The 20,715-nt window shown below is 38.0% G+C and overlaps 1 protein-coding gene across 3 annotated transcripts in view; it reads right to left on the bottom strand.

Moving 5' to 3' along the window:
• The window catches only part of LOC105492154 (inositol 1,4,5-trisphosphate receptor type 2), a 493,933-nt gene that overhangs the window by 358,018 nt on the left and 115,200 nt on the right, over positions 1-20,715 (bottom strand). For all 3 annotated transcript variants that reach the window (XM_071072009.1, XM_011759132.3, XM_071072008.1), the window contains one exon: positions 5,869-5,913. In XM_071072009.1, the coding sequence (XP_070928110.1) occupies positions 5,869-5,913 (45 nt within the window). The remainder of the gene's footprint in view (positions 1-5,868; positions 5,914-20,715) is intronic.

The raw sequence follows: 20,715 nt of genomic DNA, 5'->3' as shown, positions 1-20,715 counted from the left end.
TGTTTGAATAAAGGCTTATTAACAGAAGATCAGCACGTAACCCAAATAAATGGAGAATCAAACAGTTTCTCTCACCATTGCCTCGTGTAGATTCAATAAATGGCCAGTCTTCTTGGAAAAATAGCATATCCTTAAAAGGAGTACGTGTCATCTAATTTCCTGAGTCTCCTGCACCCCAATATTGTAATTTAGCCTTTGATACATATTCTACTTCAAGGAAAATGCACCAACTGGCCCAAATATTTAGATCTATTTGGCAATTGAAAGTTGGCATTGTGGTTTATTCATCAGTCTTTTGTGAGTTCATTTAGCAGGAGTTAATCCTCCTGCATTTATTCCTCTTTTAAAATGCTAATGAAATAAATTTTCTAGACTCATAAGAAGAGATCGGACCCAGGTTCCTAGAGATTGCCCTCCTACCCTAGCCTCCGTGGTAATGTCTCCCTGTAAAGGCCTAACAAGAGTAGTCAGGGACCTCTCTATTTTGACATTCTCACGCTACAACAATTAGACTCTCTTCCAAACACAGAAAAAACTCACCAATTAGGGTTAATTAAAAGAGGTCACTCTGAATTACTTATACTGTTTAAGACTTGTGGTTTTATTTTAATTACATAGGATAAGTGGAATGCGCTATTCCACCCTTCAACAGTTCATTTAGGTTCCTGGAAAATGGCTTTAATGAAATGAAAATCTCCATTTATAAATAGCATACAACACTTGTTTATGTGTGAATAAGAAATTCAAACATGTTTAGAAGATTTTTTTGTTTGTTTGTTTTGTTTTGTTTAAGACAGAGTCTCTGTCACCCAGGCTTGAGTGCAGTGGTGTGATCTCGGCTCACTGCAACCTCTGATGCCCAGGTTCAAGAGATTCTCCTGCCTCAGCCTCCCAAGTAGCTGAGATTACAGGCACCTGCCACCCAGCCCAGCTAATTTTTTTTTTTTTTTTGTATTTTTAGTAAAGACGAGGTTTCACCCTTCTGGTCAGGCTGGTATTGAACTCCTGATCTCATGATCCACCCGCCTCAGCCTCCCAAAGTGCTGGGATTAGAGGCGTGAGCCACCGTGCACTGTGCTGTAGCCTTAAGCATTCTGCTTTCATTCTCTTGTACTCTGTTAATTTGCTTAATAAACTCTCTTGGTAGACAGTCTGACAGTAAACGTCAAGCCCACTCCTTGGAATGTGCCCTCAAGCCAGCCTCTAATGACATCTGAATAATGTGTGATAAGTATACAATTTTTAATGTATGGCTCAAGCCTCAATATAGAAAAAAGTCAAAAATATATCTATAACCTGAAGACAATTCAGTTTAAAATTGTGTCCTTGTGGCTTTTGTTTATAAACTTATATTGATTTTTTTAAGAAAAAAGACACAGAAACACTAGTTTCCCACAGAGAATTACAGAAGTGCAATGCCCTCTCTCTTGCATCATGAAAATACATTAAGGTATGACAGAACTTAAACAGGTATTAAATTTAACCTCAGCTAGCTCTCCAAAACACTCTCAATTTAGGGTAACGCAGGGACTTGAATGTTAACCTGGTCTATTGAGCTCTTAATTAAACGAGCATTTTTCACTCAGAAAGAAAGCCACGCAGCCTCTCAGGTTGTACATGGAGAAAATCCGCTATGAAAAGCCAGCTGAGTCAACTCAACTAATGGCTCTCCTTGCTTTCCATGCCATCCTGGGGCCTGCAGGCATCCGCAAAGCAGTCAGCTCCTAGAACACCTTCTCTGTTGACTCATTTGTGAGTCATCGAATTTTTAGCACAGACATCACGTTGCAATTCTGTTGTTGGGAGCCAGAGACATTCTGTAAGAAATGTCTGCATTTGCAGAGTTGGTTCAGACCTGTGAGTGGCCACAGCAGCGTAACGACGTGCAGGCACGTGTGTTTTTGTTCACATCCTCCGGGGCTCTCACTACTGACTTTATGTAACCGCACATAACACTGCCATTTACAGCTGCAAATACTTCTCTTGCTGAGGTTCCTTAACAAACTGCTACTCTCAAATTAATTTCTGATAGAATCTTTGTTTCTGTGTTTTCCTTATCACCTTGTCACTGATGAATATATAGTAAAACAAGGAAATTCGGGGGTCAGAATCTGGTACTCAGGAAAATTTGAGGGTCTGTCAGAATCTGGTACACCCCCCACCCCCCACATTCTATGGAATAGGATTTTCAGTTGTATTTCCACAAAGTTCCCTGGTTCCTGGAGCATTTCTGTTGATGTATATAAATGCACATAGACTAGTGGTTCTCAACAGGGAATATTTGCCCCCCAGGGGGCATTTGGCAATTTCTGGGCAACTGTTAGTCACCACAATCAGGGGCCTGCTATTGGCACCTGGTGAGTAGAGGCTGTAGACGCTGCTAAACATCCTACAGGCAAAAGTCATCCCACCACAACAAAGAATTATCTGGCCCAATATGGCCAGAAACCCCGACATCTAAAACAGACATTCCCAAGAAAAATCAGATCACATTCCACATAAATATGGTAATGTTAAGATGGGTAGCGTTAATTCCAAAAAATACCCCTTCAAAGAGCCATTTGAAAAGATGCAGCCTTTCAAGAAGAAACCAGTGACTGTCAGGTTCCCAGCTGGGCTTGATACGGTTCCAATGTTTACAGGGTCCCTGTGGATGCTGTACATTTGTAAGATTGGAAATAACAGACTCCTTTGTAGAATAAATACAGCAATTTGTGTCTTAATGGGAGCTCTGACACACACTGCCTCATTTCAGCGGCACCATGCATGAACCTTTGAAACTTCAAATATGGAAGGCAACATTTTGATAAAGGTTTCTAAATTACAACAAAAAAATATTAACTGGGCATTAAATAGACAACATCAGGAGAACGAGGAAAGAAAAAATCAGCATGGTCATAATAAAGTCAGTGTTACTGGAACCCAGATCTGAGGTGAAACAGTGTTCTGTTTTGGGAAATGACTGCATATTTCACAGGCTGGAGATAAACTCTAACAGCTCCTTTGTTTTCTTCTTTAGACAGAAAAATAATTATTGCTCTGTGGCAAATGGTCTATAAAATAGGAAGCTGTATTGGTAGCTTTATGGCTCCACATTCCCAATTTTCTTTGCTCTCAAGCTAGGTATTCTGGAGAGGAAAAAAATTAAATCAACTGTCTCCAGTTGGATGTCTCCCTGAGATGACAGATGAGACTCAGTCATAAACATCCACAGCAAAAGCAGACCCATCTGTGTTGAACGCAATTAAAGTGCTGCCAGTAACAACAGCTTAAATAGAAGAGCACTCTTTCTCACCTTTAGAGGTCAATGAAGAAGTCGTGTTTTGGAATAAAAAGAAGAAAAACTATCAAGTCTAACTAAAAGTTTGATTAACAGAAAGAGTGAACTTCACCATGGATGTACGATTATTTATATAGTTTGTGCTGTTCCATAGAACCTCCATGCCCTATGTAGTCAACGCTCGGTATCTGCAGGGGATTGGTTCCAGGACCCCCTGCATACAGAAAAATCTGCTCAAGTTTCTTATGTAAAATTGCATAGTATTTGCATATAACCTATACATATCCTCTTATATACTTTAAATCATCTGTAGATTAGTCATAATATCTAATACAGTGTAAGTGCCAGGTAAATACTTGTTATATCATATTGTTTTTTAATTTATATTATTATATTTTGGTGTTTTTGATCTGTGGATGTTTGAATACATAGATGCAAAACCCCTGGATAGGGAGGAAGACTGTATTCTCCCACTCTGTTCAGGCCAAAATCATCAGTAGTATCAGCAAATATTATGTAGTAGAAAGGAGATGCACAAAGATTTAATTCAGTTGTACAATTTGAAATTCTGATATGATGCTCTTTTAATAGAAATAACTTACAAACTCAAAGAGTTTCCATCTGTCTGATCTTATTTTATCCTCACGGCATGCAGGTGAAGTACAGAAGACAAACATCTTCATCCCATTACACAGATGGGGAAACTGAGTCTCAAGAAAGCTATCTCACTTGTCCAAGGCCACACAAGTTAATGGTGGTGCTAGAACAAGACTCTCTTGGCCCTACACCATGCTGAAGAAGTCACACAGAATATTACAAAAATAAACCTTGTGAAAGAGAAAAGCAGCAGCCCCTGTCATCCAATAGGTGGTCTGGTCCTCTTAGCAAGGCCATGCTGTTCTGTCTTGAACAATTTCACAGAATGTCATCAGACAAGGCCACTCTGTGACTGTGATGGATCAAGACAAAACAAGACCATTCCCTAATTATGTCTAAACATAGACAAAATATGAATATTGTCCAAGCCACAAAATGACTAAACATCCCTTTCCCCCAACTAATATGAGTGACTGTTGCTTCCTTAGAAGCCTGTCCTCCCTACAGATAAAATTTATTAAGATACCAATTACAGAATTCCTCTTCCTGACAGCATTCTCATCCACAGCAAAGCCTCACTTCCTTAAATCCTCCCCAAATCACCTTACACAAAACACAAATCCTCTAGTAAGTTCTTTCTGACATGCTCTGAGATGCCCCACAGCTCCCCATGGCAGGTGTCCTTTCCCGCTGCGTAAGTAATAAACCCAACTTGTTCAACTACCCATGTGTTCCTGGTGGTCTTTGGGTGGAGGCCATTGACAAGCTTATAGTAAGAACCAAAGAAGCCATGATTCACACTTCGCTTTTTAAACCTGGTTACTGACAGCATTTTCCTAAATCATATGAGAGTAAGAACCCAACAATCCTGAGGCAGCCATGTGAAAACCAACAAGAGAAGAGCCCACTCAGTACGCTAAAATTGAATTATAAATAGGAGATCCAATTGACCAAATAAACCTATCTCTATGTTTAGAGACATTTTGATATGTTAAAGTTTTATTGGGCCAATTACCTGATACTTCACAGCTTTATTTCTATTGTAAGCCTGGCAGTCAGAGAAGGGAGTCAAACAGAAGGGATTGAATGAGGTACAGAAATTCTGATCGGATTTACCTCCCCCAGGTCAATATCCTCATAAAACCTAAAGCTATGTACCAACGCAAAGATACTGGCCGTGTTAATGAAACATTCCAATTCTTTCTGTCAAAGGGCAGAATTTTGAATGATGCAGTAATAATGCCTACCAATTTCAAAAGGAATTGCTAAACTTCTAAGAAAACTGAATTATAGACTGTATCTAGATTATATCAAAATATCTAGTTAAATTGCTTTTTAAAACTTTTTTAAAATCTAGCCCATCATCCAGAGATTCTGTCTGCATCACATCAAATTATCCTGAATTTCTGAATTTTTGATTGAATAAAGAAGCCATGTTGTCACCATGAAGCTTTCTTCTTCACAGATGGCTAAATAAGCAGGGTAAATAATCATAAAGATTGTCATGAAAACTGGTGTTAAAATAAGATTGAGATGTTTTTCAAGTAGGACATGTTTGAAAATCAGAAAAATCAGTCAGCTAGATGCTTCAAGTTCTCCAAAAATAAAACCCAAATTATTTTGAATCCAAAAAGAATGTCCTATTGTCCTATTTTAACATCATCACACACCATAATTCCATTTATCCTTCTTAATTTCTGTGCATTTCTGGAAACGAAACCTAGACCCATCAGATCTCTCAGATGCCAGCTGCCTTCAGCACTCCACCAACAATGGCCTCCAAGTTGCATTGCAAAAATCTTCCCAAGCACCCATTATTGAACATTTTCTCATAATCTAAACTGTATCACCTTTTACCTGTGATCCACAGGCTCTACTCAGAAAATCTCTGAGTTTCTACTCTTCAAATTTACTATTAAAATTCCAATCTGTCCATATAAAATACAAACAATATGTTTGAGATTTGTTGGAGAAACGCCAATTCTACTCACCACATTTTTTCCTTCATTTTGGGCATCTCGATAATCAGGATTAAGCTAGAAAAACAAAGGAAGATTAGTTTTTCATTGCTATGAAAGGCATGTTAACAAGACCAGTGATCTTCAATTCAATTAATTATTCTATCCTCAACTAAATTTAATATAAAAAGAAGCTAAGAAAGAAACTATCAGGAAATATGACAATTTAAAATATTACCATCAAACCCTAGTTGCAGGAGACAAAAGCTAACATGCCAAGTTCATTGCCTTGGTTTATATCAGAACTGTAGACATCTTTGAAGAAGTAAGAATTGACCATATCACCTCCTCTGGAGAAACATTCAACAGAGTTCACCATTTTACCCTTTGCAACAAGTGCCGTTTACCAATAACTCAGACACAAATTGAAATTTTAAAAAAAGGGAAATTGATGATTTGAGATCATGCTTTACATGTTATGCACACAAAGAAAAGGAAAACGAACCAGAGCAAAAAAGGAGCTACGTATCAGGTATGTGAGCAAATACATGAGGACTACTGAAACTAACAAACACATGTCTTCAGGCTTGGATAGTGGCATTTTGGAGCCAATCTGATGACAAAGATGAGTTCTGGATGTGTTGAGTACGGACCCTTGCGTCATGTGGCTGATTGAAATCCATGACTCCTCACTCCCACTTGTCCTCAGACTCAAAGCGATTCTTAGTTGTTCTGAACTAGTTGATCACTCATAAAGCAATAGATGTATGAGGTGTGTTTCTTGAAACATCAAGTTGTCCAATTGAATTTAATCATTTTAATGTGACTCAACTGGTGTACACAATGCACAATCCCAGTAAAGTTATCATTTAAAACGTAAGGTCAGGAGTCTTCCTCATAATACCATTTATCTAGCAGCTCTGAGAATTGCCCCTTCCAACTTATCACTAAATACCAATGAGGGTTCTGAAAAAACCAAAAGCAAAGCAAAATGAAAGGAAGAAACTCCCAATCTCATTAAGAACTAAGGCTGAAAAAAAAAACTAAATTCCAAATCTTCGAAGACCTGATGCTAATTATAAAGTAGATAGTTCTTGGGGACAGGCAGGTAATGACCCGGTTTTTATCATGTGGCAAACTTCAACATCTCTTTAAGCTAGTGGCCATGTACACAAAGATAAGAAGATACTGAGTCAGTTTGAATGCTGACGTAGAAAACCAGAGAATTTACCGACCAAAAACCTATAGAGAAGGGTTTCTCTGTCACTGGCAAGCTGCCGTGAAATTACGCAGAAAACTGGTTCCCTAGTCTGCTACTGTCTCTGTCTTTACATGACCAAAGAGATGCCCAGAAAACAAGTGGGCAGAAAGTGGAGGGAAAAGATGATGGCCAAGGCCTTTCTGGGAAGCACAGTGTGAAGAGAGAAAAGGAATGCTGTATGCTGGAACGACATGGCATGATGATACAGAAATAGCAAAGGGGTAGGACACAGAAGCAAAGCAACTGCTGTTGAGCCCGGGTGTGTAGAGTCCATAGAATCCACAGAGTCCATGTCTGCTCAATCTGGGAACTGCATTGCAAGTGCACCCATCAGCCAGTCTTGCAGCTGAACATTTAGAAAGAGGATTGAATTGTCACACTAGAGAATTTAAAAATGGAACGAAAGGACAATCCACTCAACCCTCTGGTTCTGCGCAGAGCTCACTCATCTGAGGATAACAAGGAAAGAAGAAAGGAAGGAAAAAACAAAATAGGACTGATGGAACACTAAGTTAGAACAAGGGAAATTCCTTCTCAGAGTCTCTCTCAACATTTCCTATGATATGATGCAAAACGAATTTTCAGGAAATGGTTTGGCATTCTCAGGAAAGTACAAATAAACATGACCTCTACATAAAGGCAACAAAATAACATAAAGAGTTAAAATGACAGTGTATTGCCGGGAGTGGTGGCTCATGCCTTTAATCCCAGCACTTTGGGAGGCCAAGGTGGGTGGATCACCTAAGATCAGGAGTTCGAGATCATCCTGGTCAACATGGTAAAACCCCGTCTCTACTAAAAATACAAAAATTAGCTGGGCATGGTGGCGGACACCTGTGATTCCAGCTACTTGGGAGGCTGAGGCATGATAATTGCTTGTACCCAGGAAGCAGATGTTGCAGTGAGCTGAGATTGCGCCATTGCACTCCAGCCTGGATGATGAAGTAGACATTGTCTCAAAATAATTATAATAATAATAATATATACATAATAAAATAATAATATAAATAATACAAAATAAGAGAAGTTAAGGAAGATTTCAATATACATGAAAACATAAATACAAAATTAAAATTCACATTAGCACTAATAGAAAGCATAGTTACAGAAAATCAGCAATGCAGAGGATGAGCAGCTGAGTGGCTACCCCTCCATACAGAAGGAAGGTATCCAGAAATGAGAATTAGGAAAAAGAAAATGGTCACAGACAACCAGAGAAGGGACAACAACTAACGGGAGACCATTAGACCTCTCAAAATGAAGAGAGAATAAGTGGAACACAAGTAATAATCAAAGATAATAGAAGATAAAAACCTTTCCTCAGCTGAAGAAAGAATTGTGTATGCAGAGGTTACCCTATCCGTGGAAATCAACCACAAAAGATTGACACATTCATTTCAAGATGATAAGGGGAAAAGGCAGAGAAAACAGTGGTAGGGACGTAAAACAGAGCCAGAAATTAGGCTTTTAAAAGCATGTCATGTAAGAGAAGAATGATAAACTAAATATGGTATATTCAAACGATGGAGTACTACTCGGCAATGAACATGACGAGCTTCTCATGCAAGCAACAAGAATGAATCTCAAAAACGTTAAGTAGAGGAAGGCACACACAAAAAACAACATACTGCATGATTCCATTTAAATGAAATAAACAAACAAAACTACACTATGGTTAAACAAATCAGAAAATGAGTAGGGGTATGAGGGAAGGAAGTAAGGATGGAAAGCAGTACCCAGCCCAAGAGTCTCATGACAGCCGTCTTTCAGTTTTCAGAACTGACACACAAGGAGGGTAAAAAGATACAGGTCACCTGTTAATCCTGGGACAGCTATTGAGGGGACTTGAGGCTGGCCTTTGTCTACAGAGACCCAGACTTTCCCTCAGACTCCTTAAGTTCCCTTCAATTATGAGTAACAGATTAGTTCCAAGAATCCAAGAGTGAAAGGTAGAGGGCAAAGAGTGAGTTAACTGGCCTCCTTTCTACTGATTAAAGAAAACATTTTCTCTGGATAGTAAAGAAAATTGTAGCACAGTGTTCAGAAGAAGTTTATTCATCTATTTTAGTCAAGTTTCACCACAGCTTTTAAAAACTGTTTTCTGTTTGAAAAATTTCAACTTTTCTTTTAAATTAAAAAAAATCCATACTAAAATTTTAGCTAAATTATATCCAAATGATACGCAACATGTTCAACCAAGGATGTACCTTATGGCCCAAGTTTTCACTCAGTACACATTAGAATGGTTATTACAGATACTTTAAATTCATGCTGGAAACCATGATATATCCCTCAGTAAAACACACACAAAAACAGGAATTAATGTACCTACATCAAACACAAAATAAAATAATTTATGCTCTCTGAAACTTAGATCATATATTCTACCCCAAAGACAATGTTACCTTCTAAAATCAGTCTTTACGTATTTCCCCCGCTTAGGATTACCCGTCCCTGACTGGCTGTCTGGGGAAGTGAATTCCAGTCTCTGCTCTATAAGGAAACACCAGCGTCTTTAGGGAAGGTGGCCTAATGCCCATGGAACTCAGTGTCCTCATCTGCAAAATGAGAAAAAGACTATGACTAAACCATGACTCTATGTCAATAAATTTTACATATTCATATCTTTGGCAGCAAAACTACAGATGGTGCCAATCAGTTAGATTTTGCCTCATCTGTGTCTCTCAGGCTGCAATATGATTTTTTAAATAATTAACATAGAGCGATCACCTCAGTAAACTCAATAAAGTATAAATAATAACAATAATCATGAGGAAGAAAAGGAAGAGGAGAAGGGAAAGGAGGAGAAAAAGCCACCCAAATAAATTCAGGGCCATATAAATTTACTAACATTAACTATTAAAGGCCAAATAAATATATGCTTTAAATTATACTGCTGCTTCCCATCTCTAAATAGGATAATAGCTGTAATTATCAAACAGACTATAAGATGAATAGAAAAAAATTACTTTTTAAAGAAGCAGGAAAAAAATATGGTCATATGGAGGTCTTTTAGGACTCAAAGTCTTTATGTTAAAAAAATAAATTATAAATTTGGCATTGGAGAGCTAATATGCCATTCAATCATTTATTCAATAAATATTAATAGAGCATCTATAATGGGCAAAGCTTTGCGGCATATGGTATTTTAGCAAAGACAAAGAGAATATGGTCCCTGACCATAAGACATTACAACCTAGGAGGGAAAATAAGACATAAATACAGTCAGCTGAAATACAAAATAAAATGTGACAAGGGACATAAGACAGGAATGAATAATTTATAAATTAATATAGGTCAAAGGAAGGAGGGCTCTGTGGTGGGCAAATTTATTCACAAATTATTCATGGAGAAGGTAGCATTTGAGATAAGCCTTGAAGGACAGGTAGAATTTTAACTGGCAGAGCAGGAACGAGGGAGTGAAGAAGGCAGCAAGGCTGGAGGGGCCACTGCCATATAGATGAGAAAAATGAGACTTCTATAGAGAATACCTATCGGTGTAACTTATGAAATACTTTTTTATACTCTCTTAAAAGTTAATTCATTTAACCTTACAATTATACTATAAGACAAGATTCTTAACACAGTTTACAGATGAGGCACTTGGAGCACATCAACTGAAGTGCTTTATGCAAAGTCACACCACTGGGGAGTGGCAGGGTGGACAAGCACACGTCTAAGGGCTCCAAAGCCATATCTTTCAGCTCCTGTAGCATGCTGCTTCCCTCCTGCCTCCATAAAGCGGAGAGGTGTGATGCAAGCTGGGAAGGAGGGTCAGCCCAGACCATCCAGGCCTTTAAACCACAGGCCAGAGAGTTTGCATCCATATTCAGAAGATGCAAGGGGACCGAGGATGAAAGAGGGAAAGTAACTAAGGGCAGTGGTCCAAGGAAGAGGTGGGTGGACCCAAATGAAGATAATAATGCTGGAATAAAAAGGAGAAAGTGGATGTGAAAGATTGTGCAGAGACAGAATCAGGAGAATCTGAACGTGTAAACTCAGAAAACTGTTAATCATGACTCTCACGTCTTTAACTATGAACTAAAAAACATCACTATTTTGCAAGGAAACACATTTTAGATAAATTTACTGATTTTGTATGGCGATGGCATATTCAAGACCAAAGGCAGGGTCCACTGCCGCCATGGGAGTGAGTGACAGAGAGGGAATGTAGAGACCCATTACTAATCTTTGAAGACAGTCTTCAATTAAATGGCCAAAGAGGAATATAAAGAAGTCAGGTGTGGTGCAAAATGACAGAGAGAGAGAAACATCATAAATGCCTAGGCAGTGAAAGTCATGATTGTACCACAATCAACTGAAAAACAACTGCACCCTTCCATCTAACACAATAGGAAGAAGCAGACCGGAAGTTTTTAAGTACATAATACCTATTTATTTCCTTAAAAGAGGAGCTTTGCTTTTTTTTTTAACAATGAAATGTGTTTTGATCAATTTTTATTATATATAATACTGAAATCATAAATTTATCACGTGTGTATTTTTAAATAATTATATTAAATGTTCCTCTTTCCAATGACTGGCGTTTCAGGTTTATTATTGTGATTGATAAGCCTAGAAAAGAAAGGAGGGAAAATAACCTTTACTGGGTGTATATGTGTGTCAGGTACAGTTTCTATATTTTGATATATAACATTTTATACGTATGTATAGGGTCTGGTCTGTATGTTCGTCTACTGTGTTTATGTATACATATACATGCATACAAACCAGGCCCTTTCCACATACTATGGCTGATACATTTGAGAGAGAATTAAACATTTAAAACTATAGCCCCAATAGTCATAAAATTATATGCTACTATACAGTTTCTTGAGTACTGAGTTTTTAGCTAATTAATTAAATCCAAAGACTGCTGAGTAGTCAGGAAATAAGTGTTTACTGCCATCTGGTGGAAGTTTTGCCTATCTACAAACAAATAAGCTAGTTGTCTTTAAAAGGGCTTTTATTCCAATCTTGAATAAATGACATTATTATGCATTACTTGATCTATATTGCTTTGGAAAGGTCATCAAAAGTTTTTGCTTTAGTAATATCCAAAGAAAGAAAATGTAGAAAGCAGCAGATCAGAAATTGTGAAGGTGGATTTATAATTCTTCCTACAACTGTGGAAGAACCATTTACTGAGGTCCCCATATTTTCCTATGCAAAATATGGTAAAATTACTTTCTCCCCCACAGACGTCGTTGTGAACTCACCTGCACCACTACAGTAATACAAGCAAAACATCTGTGACAAAGTGTAGATGAGTGTGTGGACAGCTGCGTCAAAAATATCAGTGTATATTTACCTTCCCCTCACGCCACCTAACCACATATATGCCCCAAAAAACTGACATTGCGAGGCAAAGGGTCTAATAATATGCTCTGTTATTACCTCATGAGATCAAAAATCTTTATCTTTTCATAATTAGATACTTTGTTCCACATTTTATCCATAGGTTTCTAGTATTGAGGTTTTTGGTTTGGTTTGGTTTTTAGGTTTTTTGTTTGTTTGTTTGAGACGGACTCTCACTCTGTTGCCCAGGCTATAGTGCAATGGTGTGATCTCGGCTCACTGCAACCTCCACCTCCTGGGTTCAAGCGATTCTCCTGCCTCAGCCTCCTGAGTAGCTGGGGCTACAGGTGTGTGCCACCATGCCCGGTTAATTTTTGTATTTTTAGTAGAGAAGGGGGTTTCACCATATTGGCCAGGCTGGTCTTGAACTCCTGACCTCAAGGGATCTGCCCACCTCGGCTTCCCAAAGTGCTGGGGTTACAGGTTAGCACTGAGTATTTCTTTAAAATTAATCCGAATCCCTAAACTATCCTATTGGATATCTTTCCATTGAATAAGGGACCATTTCTAACCCTTGGTTCGCTTTACTATCTTGCAGAATAAAACTTAAACCGTGTTAAATCTTGTATCATTATCCGAGTTCCCAGGTGTTTTCCACACATCACCAAAAAAAAAAAATGATATTCTTAAATAGCTTGCAACATATGTGTTTTCTCTATATAATTCAACTACAGAATTTCCAGCATATCAAATGGTCCAATTTCCTTTGGATAGTGCCCCCTTCACTTCTACATAAATAATTAGGTTTATTACATTTTTCTGAATAACTAAACCATCCAGTTAAGTGCTGGTTAACATAGAGTATCATACTTGGGCACTGTATCTATAAGTGAACTTTAGATCTTTTTATCTAATTTGCGCTTAGATTTAAGATTGCAGTTCTTTAAACTTACTATGAGACGTAGTACGGTCACCTACAGATGTTAACAATTAGACATTACCTAGAGCCATTTATCTCAGATGTGCATGTATGGTGGAAGCAATAGCAAAAGAGATCTCAATGTCCCAGAGATTGAGTTAATCTAAATTGTCCTCTAAACTCTTAGAGGACAAGGACCATGTGTTAATCATCTCTGTTTTCTTCACAATGTCAAAGTAAGTACTTCTACCTAGTAGGCATTCAATAAATGTATACTTTCAGTATAACACAGATCAGGGTTTCTCAACCCTTAGCATTACTGGTATCTTGAACCAGATAATTCTTTGTTGTGAGGGGCTGTCCTGTGTATAGTAGAATGTTTAGCTACATCCCATTCCCTAACTGTGACAATAAATAGCAGCTCCCATTTCCCAACTGTCAAAATAAAAATGTCTCTAGACATTGCCATCATCGCCCTCAGTTGAGAGCATTCATTCCTAATACTTTCGTTACATTGGTTTTTTCCATTTTAGCAAAATAAATCACCTCTGTGAGCCTGGATTTCTTTTTCTGTAAAGTAAAATTCCTGGATTTAAAACAACAGTCATAGTCCCTATGATTCATTCATCCCATCTTCCAACAGTTACTGAAGGCAAATTAAGTGTCAGGCACTCTTCTAGGCACAAGGTATCCAGCGATGAGTGAAACAGATACAGGCCTTTCATTGCAGGGAACAAAATAGCCATTGAATAGATATACACAATATACACAACGGGTAACAAACAAATACATAGCTAACTGCGAACTGTGATAAGCTCAAAGAAATGCTATAAGCATTTCCTCCCTAAGTGGGGGATTTCTGCAATATCTCAAGTTTATGGAGAATAACTGTGGCATTATCCAGAATCAAAGGCTTTTAAAATTCTAAAATGCTCAATGAATTCTAACTGCGCTATATTATTTGAAAGACCACAATTTAAGTTATTACACAATAGCTTGAGTTAAACTCAAACATATAGACAATAAAAAACACTATTTCAAGTTATTCAAAAGAAACTTCATTTCTACTTTAGAAAAATTTATCTAAAGAACTTAGAGAAAGAAAAGCAATATATGTTAAAATATTCTAATAATCCAAGGCATAGATAGTCTTTTCAGCTGTTCTGGATAAGCACTCAGCATACTTTGCCCAATTGATTAAGAGTAATGTCACCCAAAATGTCTATTTATAAATCATGGTAGTGACTGGCTGGCTGTGTGTTATACCTGACATAGGAACTGTACAAGAGATCATGAGATATTATTGGAAGGATTTTCAGTGGCTCCATGAGGCCGTGTTTCCGATGTCAAAGCATCGTAGTAATCTTTTCCAGAAAAACAAGTTAAATAACTAAACTTTGCCCCTAAACACTTACCTTCCTTATCTAAGACATGCCAGTTATTAATAACGATACTAATAATAAAACACTACTCTGCATTTTCTGCTTCCTCTCCAAGAAAGTAAATGGACTTAATATTTACTGCATACCTCTTATGTACAAGGTGCTGTACATCCCCTATCTTCGTTAATTCCAGAATAATACCATATAATATACATTCTTAACTTTTTTACACACAAAGGAACTCAGGTCCAGAGGGGTTAAATATTTGCTTAAAGTCAGACAGATTGTAAACAGTATGCATGGGATTTTTTTCCCACTATGCTAGGCTCTGTCACACTGGCCAATATAAACACCATAAACTCAAAGGCAATTCAAGAATTACATAATCCAATTTACCAGGAATGCCTACAGCACATGAAAGTAATATTTTAAATTATAAATATGTCTGTTAAAGTTGGAAAGGCCATGGGAAAAAAGGTTAATACTCTGCAATGTCTAGCCGCACTGTTAGGTACTTCCCTTTGATGCAAAAACAGCAGCATCCTCGACCACCTCATTGTAAAAAATACATTTTATAAAAATCATCTAATAGGACTCTTAATTTCCCCTGGCCTACTACTCCACTTCCCCTTTTCACAGCCGTGCTATGAAAACTCAGTCTGCACCTACTTCTGCTTCCCAGCTTCCTGATCATTCCTCCACTCCTGCATTCTGGTTTCCACTAAAAATGTTCCCTGTAAGTAAGAAATGATTGCATTTTTGCCAGATGATGTAAAGAGCTTTGTTTCTGGCCTGTTCAGTAGCACTCCCTCCTTTGTGCAACTCTCTCCTCCCTCGCTTGGCATTTGTAATTCAGCCCATTTGATTTTCCAGGTGCTTCTGGCTTCTCAGGCTCCCAGTCTCTCCCTAATCCTTCAAAGATAATTTCCTCATGATTCTACCTTCAAACATCCTCCCACTCTCTTTCTACTCCCTAATGATCTTACCTGTGCTCTGAAAACCCACATCTAACACTGGTCAATCCCCAAACTTCCAGATGTTTTGAAATCTTCCCTAGCGGACAACTTCACCCAGACATTTTATAAGCATAATCAAATTTGAATGGATTATTTCCCTCACCAATTTGGCACCTCTTCTCATTTTCCCTAATTTGGTGAATGACATCACTAATTCTCCAAAGCCAGAATATTATTTATTAACCCCTAACACCTGACGGCTTACCACTGCATCAGTTCTGTCTCCCAAGAACACCTTCAACCCTTCCCTTCATCACCATTACCGCAGGCTCTCCCTTTGTTCAAGTCCTTAAAATTACTAAAGCAAAAACTGCTGATGACCCTTCCAAAGCAATATAGGTCAAGTAACGCAAAATAATTTTCTTTGTTAAAGATTGTAATATAGCCCTTTTAAAGACAACTACCCTATTTGTTTGTAGATAGGCAAAACTTCCACCAGATGGCAAAGAAAGAAAATGTAGAAAGCAGCAGATCATTCAGACTCTTATCTGGCCTCACTGCCTCTAGATTCAATTTCTTCTAGTAACTTCGCAAAGCCTCCAGAGCAGCGCTGCCCACTACAACGGTCTCTTTGGAAATGTGCATTATTTCACGTGGCATGGCTGTTGAGCAACTTGAAATGTGGCTATTGTGAATGAGAAACTGACTTTTTAATTTTATTTAATTGTGGTAATATAAAACTACTATATTAGACAGTACAACTCTGGAGTGGTCTTCTTTAATCATAAATTTATTTATTATACTCCTCTGTACTTTAAAGATAAAATGCATTCTCCTTAATACATATGGCCTGAACTATCAGCTGCACTACCTTTCTGGCCCCATCGCTTCCCTCTCACCTTCTAGCATTACTTCCAAACTCACAAGTCCTATACACGACACTAGTTTGTATGGCACCACACACCTCCTTTCTTGTGTACAAGCTGCCCTCGCTGCCTGAACGCCCTTTCTCCCTCTTCCCCATGTGCCTTACTCATTCATCAAACAGCAACGCCTCTGACCTCCTGACTATTCCTAGCACATCCCTGACACCCCCTGAGAAAAGTGTGGGCCACTATTCGTAAGCACGCCACTATTCATATTGCTATCATACATTTATCACACTGTACTGGGATTTTTTGAATGACATCACTGATCTCTACCAAAGGCCTGCTAGTAGCTGACCAGTCCCAGCCTCGAGGTAGCTACCAAGATAAACTTCCTCAAACTTCATTCCTGTTACAAACTAGATAAAAGTCAAACCCTTCATTCAAAATCTTAAAGTAAGGAGACCGATCACTCAATCATTCCTTTCGCAACCCCTTCCTTGGGCTGGGCCTCTGTTTTCATATTGTCTATGTATGATTTGAATATTCCATATCTCTGATGCACCTCCTTAGCAACTTACACAGGACTGCCCTTTGATTTCTCTAACAGTCCACGTCTATTATTTTCTTTCAGAACCAGTTTGCCCCAAGCAAGAATCCTCAGCTAACCTCACTCCAGATTCTCTCATGGGAATATGACCCAATTCTACCTGCACATATCATAAGCCCTCCCCGATTGTGCAGCGCTGTCTTCTGAACTAGCAGCTCCGTTCTTTGAAGGCAAAGACTGAGTCCTCAGCTTCCTTTGCCGTACCTGCAGCATTCTACCATGCTGTGCATTTACCAGGCACTGAAAAAACATATATTGAAGGTTGCATGAAATCTTAAAGACTATGTTTGCAATTTTATGAATTCCAAAAATAATCATTCCCAATGCTCACATTCCCCACATCACAATATGTGTCTTTTTTAAAAATAATATCTAGATATTAAAGAGAAAACTGAATAAGTAAAATAAATACGTGACATGGAGCCTTGACCACCTAAGAATAAGGATACAGTGTAATAAAACAAATAATTCTAGGAGGTTATCACTCAAAATATTGAGAACCCCCATCCTATTTGAACGACATGACTAATGCTTTGAAATTTAAAACCTGAGCTTTTTTTTTTTTTTTTTTTTTTTTGAGATGGAGTCTTGTTCTGTCGCCCAGGCTGAAGTGCAATGTCATGATCTTGGCTCACTGCAACCTCCACCTCCCAGGTTCAAGTAATTCTCCCACCTCTGCCTCCCAAGTAGCTGGGATTACAGGCACCCGCCATCATGCCTGGCTAATTTTTGTATGTTTGTAGAGACAGGGTTTCACCATGTTGGCCAGGTTAGTCTTGAACTCTTGACCTCAGGTGATCCACCCTCCTCAGCCACTCAAAGTGCTGGGAATACAGACGTGAGCCACCACACCCAGCCATCCTGGGCATTTTTTGACAAGAGATTAATACCCAGAATATGTAAGGAGCTAAAACAACTCAACAGACGAAAAAAAAAAAACTAATAATCTGATTTAAAAAATGAGCAAAAGATCTGAATAGATATTTCTCAAGACATACAAATGGCAAACAAATATATTAAAAAATGCTTAACATCATTAATCATCAGAGAAACGCTAACCAAAACTACAATAAGATATCATCTCACCCCAGTTAAAATGACTTTTATCCAAAAGAAAGGCAATAAAAATGCTGATGTTGTGGAGAAAGGGGAACTCTCACATAGGTGGTAGGAACGTAGATTAGTGCAGCCACTACAGAGAACAGTGTGGCGGTTCCTCAAAACACTAAAAATAGAGCTACCATATGATCCAGCAATCCTACTGCTAGGTATATACCCAAAAGGAAGGAAATCAGTGCATGGAAAAGATACTTGCATTCCCATGTTTATTACAGCACTACGCACAATAGCCAAGATTTGGAATCAACCTAAGTATACATCAACAGATGAATGGATAAAGAAAATGCAGTACCTGTTCACACTGGAATAGTATTCAGCCATAAAAAAGAATGAGTTCCTGTCATTTGCAACAATATGGATAAAACTGGAGGACATGATGTTAAGTGAAATAAGCCAGGCACAGAATGACAAATTTCACAAGTTCTCACTCATATGTGGGAGCTAAAAACTAAAACAATTGAACTTATGAAGCTAGGGAGTAGAACGATGGTTACCAGAGGCTAGGAAGGGTGGCAGGGAGGGAGAGAAAAGGTGGAAATGATTGATGGGTACAAAAATATAGTTAGATAAAAGGAGTAAGATCTAGAATTTGATACTCCAACGGGGTAACTGCACAGTTAACAATAATTTATTGTATATTTCAAAATAACTAAAAGAGTAGAACTGGAAAGTTCCTAACATGAAATGGTAAATGCTTGAGGTGACCGATATCCCAAATACCCTATGTGATTATTACACATTGTATACCTGTACCAGGACATCACATGTGCCCCATAAGGATATATATATACTATGTACCCATAAAAATTAAAAAGTTTAAACAAGAAATAAAGACCTGGGCATTTTTAGAAAGCAAAATGATAAAAGTGTAATCATTGTTTCTCAACTGCTGTCAGAGGCTAGTCACCAGCTGTTCCTGGACTGGAAATCCCTGTGATTTGGCCACACCTCTAGACCCTTTCACACCAGTAAGGACAAGCATCCTGAGACATGAGCACACCCAGATTTTGTCCCAACTGACATAGAAGATACAAAACACCAATGTATGGATGCCAGAATTTTCAGACTATGATTGCTATTTTGATATTAGAACACAGAGCACCCATTCTGTTACACTAGTTAAAATCAGTAGAAAATAAATTCCTAGCTTTCAATTTTCAGATATGTACTTAATACTTAATTTTCCTCCTCCCACTAGACCATAAAAAAGATGTTATCTAAAGTATTAAAGGTCAAAGAAAAGGTCCTCTAAATACACCAGACTCTTTGATGAACGAGACGGCACCTGGCATTTAAAGCTGCATTCTCTAGAGACAGGATGAAAGACAGTCTTTCAAATCTTTTCAAAGAATGAATTGCTTTCTACTTCTCCATTTTTAATTAATTCATGTATGTATTGAAATCTTGGGTTTTCACTAAGATTAATGAACAATTTAATTCTTAAAAATCTAATCATTTGAATGCATCAAATGATACGTTTTAATTATAGAAATTAACAAAGAAAACTAGTAATATACACGTACATCATGTCAGTTTTCTACAGCACATCAGTAGATTTGCTTGAAAAGTGAATTGGGGAAAAGAGCCACTAACATAAGATCCCAGAGGATTTTAATCCTAATTTCTTATCTTTTATAGGATATCTAGTTAGGCTTTTGTAATTTTTATTTTAGACAAGGTTCTCTACCTTACTAATGATTTTTGCTTCAATGAGTTGTTTTTCAAAAGGGTTACTTTAAACCATTTATACTATAAACAGACTGTAAATTGCAAAGCTGTATTTCATCTAGTTGAGCACTAAATAATGTGTTAGATACTTTAAAAAGTAAAAATAATCCCTGTTTATCACATAAAATTAGGCTGGGCACAGTGGCTCATGCCTATAATCCCAGGACTTTGAGAGGTCGAGGCAGGCGCTTGAGTCCAGGAGTCTGAGACCAGCCTGGCCAACAGGGCAAAACCCCTTCTCTACTAAAAATGTAAACTGTAGCCAGGCCTGGTGGCATGAACCTGTAGTCCCAGCTAATCAGGAGGCTGAGGCAAGAGGATTGCTTGAACCTGGGAGGCACAGATTGAGTGCATCATGGCACTCCAGCCTGGGCAACAGGGCAAGAATCTGTCTTAAAAAAAAAAAATTAGTCATGCCAGCATCACTTACCCTGTGCTTACCATAAGCCACAACGTCTGCAGGCATTTTGCCTCATTTAATTCTAGTAAGTTAAGAGAAATAGAAATAAATTTGATTTTCCCCATTTTCCAGAAGAAGAAATTGGAGTGCAGTGTGATTAATTTGCCCAATATGTCTCCAAATGCCTCTCACATACAAATCCGGAAATCTCCTTCTTCCCATCCTCTATCCATTCACAAAGTAGTCATCAAATGCTTTCTAAGTGCCCAGCACAGTTCCATGAATGGAAATTTTCATACATCTAGAAAAGACTAGCTTCAAAATTATTTTTAAATTAGATA

The sequence above is a fragment of the Macaca nemestrina genome, chromosome 10, assembly GCF_043159975.1.
Source record: "Macaca nemestrina isolate mMacNem1 chromosome 10, mMacNem.hap1, whole genome shotgun sequence".
NCBI lineage: Eukaryota > Metazoa > Chordata > Mammalia > Primates > Cercopithecidae > Macaca > Macaca nemestrina.
This window is presented reverse-complemented; position numbering and strand designations above follow the sequence as displayed.